General features: G+C 34.7%; 2 protein-coding genes across 2 annotated transcripts; both read left to right on the top strand.

Moving 5' to 3' along the window:
* The first annotated feature begins 1,158 nt into the window (after positions 1–1,158).
* LOC105770499 (E3 ubiquitin-protein ligase DIS1) lies at positions 1,159–4,087 on the top strand. The gene is made up of 4 exons (XM_012591723.2): positions 1,159–1,482; positions 1,719–1,948; positions 2,616–3,002; positions 3,570–4,087. The coding sequence occupies exons 2-4, from the start codon at positions 1,742–1,744 to the stop codon at positions 3,888–3,890; spliced, it is 915 nt and encodes a 304-aa protein (XP_012447177.1). The 5' UTR covers positions 1,159–1,482; positions 1,719–1,741; the 3' UTR covers positions 3,891–4,087.
* A 633-nt stretch (positions 4,088–4,720) lies between these two features.
* On the top strand, positions 4,721–10,424 carry LOC105766910 (receptor-like protein EIX1). The gene is made up of 6 exons (XM_052630289.1): positions 4,721–4,975; positions 5,072–5,575; positions 5,729–5,789; positions 5,872–6,078; positions 6,284–6,751; positions 9,883–10,424. The coding sequence occupies exons 1-6, from the start codon at positions 4,721–4,723 to the stop codon at positions 10,422–10,424; spliced, it is 2,037 nt and encodes a 678-aa protein (XP_052486249.1).
* Positions 10,425–10,651: the final 227 nt, after the last annotated feature.

The raw sequence follows: 10,651 nt of genomic DNA on the forward strand, positions 1-10,651 counted from the left end.
TCCTTATGTTTGGTCCTTGAACTTGCTTCTTTTTGGTTGGTGGTCTAAGGAGGAGTCCTACATTGTACTAAATTGAGTTGGCAGTGCTTCACAACTAGCATATTTGTCTTTACTAACATTATAGTATTGTTGCAAATGAGAAAGTTCCTAGCCTATAACAATGAGTACGACTAAACAATAAGTGTTGTGAATATGTTTGACATTCGTGATGAATGTGACAACTGTGATAAGGCTCACCCAATTGATCTTATTGGAAGGTGAGTGGTGGAGTCATCACGATAACATCGATCATAACAACTCCCTTTATTATGGTTCTACGAGATAAATATTTAGTTAGAGGGTACTAGAGGTTTTACTCTAGAGCATAGTTCAATGGTTAAGTCAATGATCAAATAAAAATATAAAGAGAATGTAAAGAAAACTTAAGAATATTGAGAAAGATATAGCTTCTCCTCTTTAGACTAATGTGAGAGATATAAAGGAGAGAAGAGTATTTTGAAGTGTATGGTGATGCCTAAAGTGTATTTTAATGAGAAGGATACGTTCTTATTTATAAGAAATGTTCTAATGGGATGCAAGTTACACAAATTGAGTAAGTGGAGGATGCAATTGGGTGCACCTAGTGCTTTGTGATGTGCAACCATTAGAGGTGCAAATGGTATGTAACCATTGGAAGTGCAAAAGGTTGCTCGAGAATGCATAAAGCTTCATGAAGTTAAATTACACTAGTATAATTAGTATTCCAATATGACACTTATTCTTTCTAAATTTAAGATAGATTGTAAAGTGATTTAGTAAAAACATGTAAGGCGTAAAAATATCATAAATTTAAAAATTTACAATTAGTATAAAACCTAGTCAAACATCTAAATCATGTCTAATTGAATATAACACTTGTCACTTTTAGGCTTGGAGGAGATGTTTGTTGCTTAAGAGAAAGATGAGTGACTAATTGATTGTAGAAAGTTGATGAGATGTTCTTAAAGGTTAAAACTAAGACTTGAGAAAAATGATGGAAAATCATGACTAATTGAATATACCCAATTCGTTAAAGGGTGACGTCCTTCATCCCAATCACACACGTTTGCGTGCGTGGAACTCACGTAGAAATTTTCCTTCTCCATATTCATTCAAAGAGAAAAAATATTTTTTTCTCTTTAGAAGTTATCGAAACCAAAAAGCCAGACAAGTTCAAACACTTCTGTCTTCTCTTTCTTTTTGTATTTTTCGAGAAATTTCTCTCTCCAATCCATTTCCCAAGCACCCCCACCACGCTCCCCCTCTCTCTTTAATTTGAAATTCTCCATTTATGTCCTTATTTATTACACCATAACGCACTCCTAAGGGGGAAAAAGATTTTTTTTCCGCCCATTTCCATCAAAAACTACTGCTATTACTTCTCTTCTTTGTTTTCATCTTGGGCCTCTTTCTTTGTTTCTTTTTTCCTTTTAATTCAAATGGGTTTTCGATTTTGAGCTGAAGGTGTGTACTTTTTTTTATGTGTTTTGGTCTCTGGATTAATTTTTCGTATATTGGTTATAAAGTTTCCTCTTTTGGAATATTGTAGATCTGTTTGATTCTTTTAGGGTTTTTGGTAATGATTCTTTTGGAAGATTGTTGATTATTTCACCTACATTGTTTGTAACCTGTGATCTTCACAATTATGAATTTTTTGTAAAAAAAAAACTGATTTCTTGTATTTTTGTTTGTATTTTCAGTTCAGACGTGCTTTGCTACCATCATGGCATCTGTGAATCCATTTTTTGACGACTTGCAAAGTAAGCCTGAGGTTATTGATCCTCCACAAAATGAAGACATTATGGATTGCGAAGCCGTTAATGATCCTACTCAAGCTGCTATTAAACCTAATGTGACTGTGTCTAGCAGTGTTCGTGAGCTGCTGGAGTGCCCTGTTTGCTTAAATGCAATGTACCCGCCAATTCATCAGGTTTGATCATATGAAACCTTATAACCAGTGATTGCTTCCATGAAGTTGTTTACTTGCACATTCTATATTTTGTCTTGGGGAATCACTTTCTATCCATAATATCATTTTCAAATTACATTACTTGTACAAATCATCCTAAGGATTTCTTAGCAAACAATGCCTATTTACAAGTTGATTCTATTTTGCACACACTTGCCATCGGCTGTATTGATTTAACCTCACACATTAACATGGTCACATAGGTTCAATATTTTATTTTTGAATATCTTTTGACGCTTTTCTTCTTGTTTTACTTCTAGTTGTTTATCATTACTTACCTAGCCCTCATGTTTTCAACCAAGAAGCTAAGGCAAAACATGTTAGCATTCCATGGCTAGGATGGATCCAATCAAGAACCTATTATATACATGTTTAAAATAGCTCCTTTTGAAGGACTGCTACATGGAAACTTCTTCTGTCAAAAGAGCCAAATTCACTCTGATAACGAGAGCATCCATCCCAGCTGTAATGTATACTTAGCAGCACTATGGAATGAAATTCCTTTATCATTGTGCTCTTTATTGGCTTGTGAATATATTATATAATATTGTATTTTGTTGCATCTCTTTTTAGTGAAATTAACATGAACATTGTAAACTAACTGCTGATTTTTTTATTTTTAATGCAGTGTTCAAATGGACACACATTGTGTTCTGGTTGCAAGCCAAGGGTGCACAACCGGTGCCCCACATGCAGGCATGAACTTGGTAATATTAGGTGTCTTGCGTTGGAGAAGGTTGCTGCATCTCTTGAGCTTCCCTGTAAATACCAGAGTTTTGGGTGCATAGGCATCTACCCGTATTACAGTAAGCTAAAACATGAGTCCCAATGTTCTTATAGACCATATAGCTGCCCCTATGCTGGGTCAGAATGCACTGTCATAGGTGATATTCCTTACCTTGTGGCCCATCTGAAAGATGATCACAAAGTTGACATGCACAATGGGAGCACTTTCAATCACCGTTATGTCAAATCAAACCCGCACGAAGTTGAGAATGCTACATGGATGCTAACGGTATTATTGTTTTATCCTTGTGCAGCATATCTCATCACATTTTGGTTTCTCTCTAACCCTCTAGAAGAGGAATTATTCTACCATTTATGCAAATTCAAGAACTGGAAATTTATAAAGTACATACCATTGAAAACAATCTTAGTGGAGATCTGAAATTTATAAAAGATATGGTTCACAATGGTTAGAGAATCATATAAAGTATATACCAATGGTTTCCCCTATTATTCTACCATTGAAAACAACCTTATTAGTGGAGATCTGAAATTATTAAAGTGGTTTTGCTTCTATGTTGCTTGGAGTCCCCATACCCTCAAGACTCTCCAAGTACATGGAAAAAGCTTAGCAAAAATTTATATTCGTGTCAGACAATTGCATCCTACTCTCAAGTATCAAAACTTTCCTGTAAAAAAATGGAGTCTTACTCAGTTGATTTCTACTTGAATAAGAAATTATTCTTTCTTTTGGTCAATGATATTCAATAGATTGACTTTGTTGTTTTGAATTTTAATTTAAAAGATTTTGAGAGGAGTATGTCACTGATAGTTGGATTTGTTTGCACAATTTTAGGTTTTCAGTTGCTTTGGCCAGTACTTTTGCCTACATTTCGAAGCCTTCCAGCTCGGAATCTCTCCCGTCTACATAGCATTCTTGCGGTTTATGGGTGATGATATTGAGGCAAAGAACTATAGCTACAGCCTCGAGGTGGGTGGGAACGGGAGGAAGATGATTTGGCAAGGGGTGCCAAGAAGCATAAGGGACAGTCATAGAAAGGTGCGTGACAGTTTCGATGGTCTCATAATACAACGCAACATGGCTCTGTTCTTCTCTGGGGGAGACCGGAAAGAATTGAAGCTTAGAGTGACAGGAAGGATATGGAAAGAGCAGTGATGGGGGCTGTAGTATCCATTGGATCTGTCATGTTGTGATGGCAAGTAGAATGTTTGATTTGGGTATCATTTAGTCATGTAATTTGTTTGGGGTTTTGTAGGAGGCAAGCTCTCTTTGCTTTATGCAGCATGTATGAGATATAATTGGAAGATGTAGCTTTTATATTTTTATGCCAATTAGTATATCCATTTCCTATATTCCTTATGTTAATATTATTGGATCTTACAAAAAAAGGCTCAGATAAAAGTATTTTTTAAATAATAAAATAGGTAAATTGGGTTGGCTTAAGTCTAATAAAAGTCCAAAACCCGTACTATAAACAAAGGTTTTCCTAATTTGAATCTTGAACTAAATTAAAATTTAATATAATAACATAATACAAAATTATAATTAATTATAAAATATATAAATATTTATAAATAATATGTTTAACAACAAAACATGTAACTCGAGTTCAACTTTGAACAATATATTTGTAGAAAGTGACATTTAGGTTGTGTTTGGATGGATGTTGTGTTTACTTGCCATTAGTGTCAAAACAGTAATGACAGTGAGATTAGATAATATAGTGTGAGACAAAAAGTAAGCTCACCGTTACGCATATTGTTAGGTATATAAGTTATACTAGATAATAAGGGTGAAAAATAATGAATATATATAATTGATAAAAGAAATGAGATTTTAATTGAAATAGAAGTATTGAAAAGACTAAAAATTACATTGTTTATCATAACTTGAAAAGAATGGGATTTTGATAATTTCGCAACAACCACGAATTCCCCAATTGTTTTGGTTTGTATGGAAGTCTTAAAATTAAGCAAAGAGTCATCATGTTTGTTTCATGTAGCAATTTGATGAATCTAAAGACAATAAGTTCCAGAAGGTTGTTTCAGCTTCTAGACTTGTTTCTTGGGCTATTCTTGCTCATCAAATTTGCTAATGGCTCTAACCTAAGTGCACGAGAAGATAGAATCCTATGCAAAGACAAGGAGAGACAAGCTCAACCGGAGTTGAAGCAAAGCCTGGTCGATGATCATGGACCATTTTCTTCTTGGGGAATTCGTGATTGTTGTCAGTGGAAAGGTGTCGGATGCAACTAGCGAACCAAGCTTGACCTTCGTCCTTCCTTTAGTGATGAACCGCTGAGAGGTACCATTAATCCTTCACTGCTTCAACTTCAGCATTTGAATTTTCTATATCTCAGTGATAATGATTTTGGGGGCAGTCAGTTTCCAGATTTCAATGGTTCCTTGAGCAGATTAAGGTACCTAAACATTGCCAATGCTGGATTAAGTTGGAGAATACTTAACCAGCCGGGGAATCTTTCAAGATTGGAGTTCCTTGATCTCGGTGGCAATAATTATAGCGTTATAAGCTTTGACTGGCTTTACCATCTATCTTTTCTAAAATATCTTGACCTTAGTTCCAACCATGTTGGAGAAAACAGTTGGCTGAAATTAGTGAATAAGCTTCCTCTTCATCTAGAGAATTTGCAGTTGAGGTCGTGTGGCCTTCATGGTATTATATTGTCCCAACCTCTAAATGGTTCTTTTGCATCTCTTATTAGAGTCATTAATGTCTCCAGAAACAGGCTTACTTCTTCTTCTGCATTGAAATGGTTGACCAATATAAGTAGCAACCTTGCTGAACTTAACCTTGAATATAATAACTTGATCCAAGCCTCAGTTCTAGGGATTTTCAGGAACATGGCTTCCTTTAAACATCTTTATCTCTCGGACAATCAACTTAGAGATGGGATTCAATGAATTCTTGGGAACATATGTACTTTACAAACATTGGATATTTCCCATAACAACTTGACTGGCTTGTTTCCCCAGTTGCCTCGGTGCATAGAGAGTTCATTGGAGATTTTCAACTTGGATTGGAACAGCCTTCATGGTCCATTGCCTGATTTTACAAGGTTTCCTTCCTTGATAACACTCTTTCTCCCATAATCAGTTGAATGGCTCTTTATCAAAAGGCTTTAGTCTAGCTTCTTCCAAGCTTGTTGTCTTGGTCCTGGATGGCAACCAACTTACTGGTCCATTACCTAATTTCTGTAATAATGCTTTCATGTCTTTGGAAGAGTTGGATATCAGTCACAACAGGTTCAACGGGACAGTGACTGAAAGTTTGGGGTGCTTGTCTAGGCTTAAGCATTTGCTTGCTTCTCGGAATTCCATAGAAGGTATCATATCTAAAACCCTTTTTGAAAATCTCACCGAATTGCTGTCACTCGATTTATCTTTGAACTATTTAACTCTAAATTTCAAAAGTGACTGGGTTGCCCCATTTCGGTTGAGACACCTTTCTCTATCGTTTTGCAAAGTGGGGCCATACTTTCCAAAATAGCTTCAAGCTCAAACTGATTTACAGCATCTAGATATCTCTAGTGCTGGAATTTCAGACACCATACCTGTTTGGTTATGGGACATCTCCGTACTTGTATTTCTTGAATCTCTCTAATAACCAGATGAGTGGCATTCTGCCAGACCTATTATCACCCAACACTCTGCTCATCACTGAAATGGACTTGAGTTCTAACATGTTTGATGGTTTGTTGCCACTCTTACCTTATATTAATGTGTTGAATCTTGCCAAAAATAGGTTCACCGGATCGCTTGATCCTTTTTGTAAGATCACAAGTAAGTATTTGACTTTTCTTGAGGTTTCTGGTAAACTTTTGTCTGGAGAGCTTTCTGAGTGCTTGTTTCCTTGGAAACAACTTCTAGTTCTGAATTTAGATAATAACAACTTCTCAGGGGAAATTCTTACATTTTTGGGATCACTGTTTTCACTTAAAGCTCTTAATTTACATAATAACAATTTCTCTGGAGAGATACCTCTATCTTTGAAGGATTGTAGTAACTTAATCTTTTTGGACCTAAGTAGTCTGGAAATATACCAGCCTGGATAGGTGAAAACCTTCCATCTTTGGTATTCCTTAGCCTACAAGCTAACGACTTCAATGGAAGGATACCTGCCAACTTTTGCTGGTTGGCACATATGTAGATATTGGAACAATTTGAAAACAATATCTCTGGAACAATACCATCGTGCTTAAACAATCTTACTGCTATGGCTTAAAAACGAGTTTATACCTATGGAGGTTGTAATACCCCTACCCGTATTCGTCGCCGAAATAGAGTATGAGGCATTACCAGATTTTACCGATTTTTTTTTTCAAGATAGATTTATCATTTTCATAAGATAATTTCATCACATACCAAAACCAAAATTTGTTAGCCATACCAATGGCTAACCATACATTCATTTCACATTAACATCTAATTTACTAGCTTATACATGCCATTGATTTCCAAAATAAAGTTCCTTTATGTACCGAGATCTCGAGATTGATAGTGTGATGTGTCTCCACCAAATCCGACCTCCGAGCTCTTAACTCTACAAACAGGGAAAAAAAGCAGGTAAGCACTTTGTGCTTAGTAAGTTCATGCAACAGAATTATACTTACCATACTTATACATCCATCATTTAATAACACAAGCACACATCCAATTCACATAAACATACACCTATCACATACAAACTCAACCTCATACAAATTCATTACAAAGATAAATGATTGATGAGCTCATCAATTCCATGATTTCCATTTCCTTGTTATTTTCCATATTTATCCCGTTGAACTACTTGGAATTTCGATGGATATTCAGGGTACACCTAAGTGTACAAATCCGGTCCGTCAATTCATATTCATGTGCGCACATTTCCATTTCGAGAGCACACTCCTGAACCTCATCCTTACAAAGGATTACCGATTCAAAGCTAAATCCATAATATAAACTCACAGAGTATTGTCGGGATTACGGTCCAGCTAAATCCTCAAACGACAATTACTCTAATGAGCTTGGATCTGAATTACAGTCCAGGCTAAATTGAGACCTAATTCGGATTACCCGTCCGGCTAAATCCATTTTCCACATATTCTTGGAGGGCTATATCAGATAGGATCACCCGTCCGGCTAGATCCTTTTACCGTCAATTCCTTTTCGAGATCCATCAATTTTCCTTTCATTCAACCGGATTTATTTTCTCTTTTCATCAAGAATATCAATACTTCATCAATTTTCATACAATGAACATTCAAATCATATTCACATCAATAACAAACATTTCAAGCATTTATGAATATAATTCAAGTTACACGAACTTACCTTGACAAATGTTCGTAAACAAAAATCTACTAATCCCGAACTTTTTCTTTTCCTCGATCTTGCTTCGTATTTGAATTTTCCGGATCTAAATAAATAAATTTAATCATTAATCTAATACATTTCATGTTCATATGTAACTTTCTCTACAATTCCATTATTATTTATAGTGCATTCAAAGCTGCCTCACCGAGTCACAGTCACTAATTTATTTATATCTTGAGCTACAGAACTCCAAATTAAGATACGTTAATTTTCCCTGAAACTAGACTCACATATATTCTTACCATAAAAATTTCAGAATTTTTTGTTTAGCCAATAAGTACAGTTTATTCCTTAAAGTTTCCCCTGTTTCACTGTATGACAGTTCTGACCCCTATTCACTAAAAATTAATTATCTCACTGTACAGAATTAGGATGATGCTTCCCTTTATTTCTTCAGAAAATAGACTCATTAAGGATTCTAAGCATATAAATTATAACTCATAATAATTTTTGTACAATTTTTAATGATTTTCCAAAGTCAGAACAGGGGAACCCGAATTCATTCTGACCTTGTCTCACAAAATCTATTATATCTCATGATTTACAATTCCATTGCTTACACCGTTTCTTTTATAAGAAACTAGACTCAATAAGCTTTAATTTAATGTTTTATTCATCCTCTAATTCGATCTCTAAAATTTTTGGTGATTTTTCAAAGTTAGAGTACTGCTGCTGTCCAAAACTGTTTTAGTGCATGGTGTTAATTACCATTTTTCCCTTAAACTTTCAACAATGATAATTTCGTCCCTGCTCAATTAACCTCTCAATTGAGCTGATTTTTCTCAATCAACACTTTATTATATCACTTTAAACTACCTTATAACCTTTGGAAATCAGAATTTCAGCACTAAACTTTAATTCCAAACTTTTTCACAATTACGTCCTACAAATCAATTTCTATTGGAATTACCTAATAAAATCATCTCACAAACAAATTAAAGCTTCAATTTCATCCTATTTCATCATAAAATTTCAGAACATATTCATATCAACTTTCAAATTCATTCATAAAATCAAAAACTAATGAATTTAGTAATAGGACCTAGTTGTAAAAGTCTTAGAAACACAAAAATTACAAGAAAAAGGCAAGAATTAACTCACTGGGTGCAAAAATTATGAAAAACCAGCTTGAAGAAACCCTTATGACGTTTTTTGGCTGATGAGAGCGCAGAAAAATAAAGAGAAATCTGGATAATTCCACTTTAGTCCTAACTTTTAAAGCAAATTTTGTAATATTCTAATTTTACCCTTATTTCTTCAATTCTCCTGATTTTTCTCAGCGTATGCCGCCCAAAATATCTTCTTTTGGGGTTATTTGCAATTTATGTCCCTCCTCATTTCACAATTGAGCTATTTAATCCCTCTAGTAACTTTTACACTTTTTTCAATTTAGTTCTTTTTACTTAATTGACTACCCAAACATTAAAATTTTCTAACGAAATTTTAATACCATATTACTAACACTTCATAAATATTTATAAAAATATTTTTGACTCGGTTTTACAAGATCGAAGTCTAGATATCTTATTTTTACCTAATTTCTTCAATAATTTCTTTTTCTAACTAACCGCTTAATTAGTAAAATTTTTCTATCGATATTTTCATACGATTTTTCCTATCATATCAATATTCATGCAAAAATATTAAAATAAATTTCTCTTTAAATTGGATTTGTGGTTACGAAACCACTATTTCGATAATTTTGAATTTGGGCCATTACAGAGGTGGTCGGATTTTCGAGTATGTTATCGGTTTCTTGTTTAGGCGTACAGGCTACAACTATGTTGAAAATGCAAGGGTTAGATGGAAAGGAAACGAGTATGAATATGAAAGATATCTTGGACTGTTCAGAGTCATTGATCTTTCAAGCAACGAATTAACTGAAGAGATTTCCAATGAGATAACAAGTCTGCTTGAACTGGTTGCACCCAACTTGTCTAGAAATGGTTTGACTGGTTTGATCCCTCACAACATCAATCAGTTGAAACAATTAGAGTCACTTAATTTGTCAGAAAACCATTTGTCAGGTATAATCCCGGTCACCATGGCTGATTTAACTTTCTTGAGTTACTTGGACTTGTATAATAACTTGTCAGGAAGAATCCCATTAAGCACTCAACTCCACACTTTTGATGCTTCAGCATTTGTTGGTAATGCTTTAGCATTTGTAGGTAATCAGGCACTTTGCGGGTCTCAAGTTACGGTGCAATGCACAGAAGATAATACGAATCCGAACAAACCAGATCATAATAAGCTTGAAAACGGAGATGAATTCAGGAAATGGTTTTATGCACGAATGAGAGTTGGATTCTAGATGGGGTTGTGGGGAGTTTTTACTGCTTTACTGTTGAAGCGCTCTTGGAGATGTGCATATTTTCGACAATTTTACTAATAAAGGTTCATTTTTAACTTTATTTACGGAAATAGACCAATTTTTTCATTATTTATCGAAATGAGCCGAAAATACTAAAACGCGTCCACATAGGAGCATTTTAAGGGGAAATTCCAGCAAAACGTATCCTTGAGGGAGCGATTTTGCCA

The sequence above is a fragment of the Gossypium raimondii genome, chromosome 5 (genome assembly GCF_025698545.1).
Source record: "Gossypium raimondii isolate GPD5lz chromosome 5, ASM2569854v1, whole genome shotgun sequence".
Classification (NCBI taxonomy): domain Eukaryota; kingdom Viridiplantae; phylum Streptophyta; class Magnoliopsida; order Malvales; family Malvaceae; genus Gossypium; species Gossypium raimondii.

Bases quoted from the DNA above. Each gene is read 5' to 3' on its own strand.
- LOC105770499 (XM_012591723.2), top strand. From the start codon at position 1,742: ATGGCATCTGTGAATCCATTTTTTGACGACTTGCAAAGTAAGCCTGAG. The intron at 1,949-2,615 runs GTTTGATCATAT...TTTTTAATGCAG, and splicing joins TGTACCCGCCAATTCATCAG to TGTTCAAATGGACACACATT. The intron at 3,003-3,569 runs GTATTATTGTTT...GCACAATTTTAG, and splicing joins ATGCTACATGGATGCTAACG to GTTTTCAGTTGCTTTGGCCA.
- LOC105766910 (XM_052630289.1), top strand. From the start codon at position 4,721: ATGTTTGTTTCATGTAGCAATTTGATGAATCTAAAGACAATAAGTTCC. The intron at 5,790-5,871 runs GTCCATTGCCTG...CTTTATCAAAAG, and splicing joins GGATTGGAACAGCCTTCATG to GCTTTAGTCTAGCTTCTTCC. The intron at 6,752-9,882 runs GTAGTAACTTAA...TTAGGCGTACAG, and splicing joins ACCTCTATCTTTGAAGGATT to GCTACAACTATGTTGAAAAT.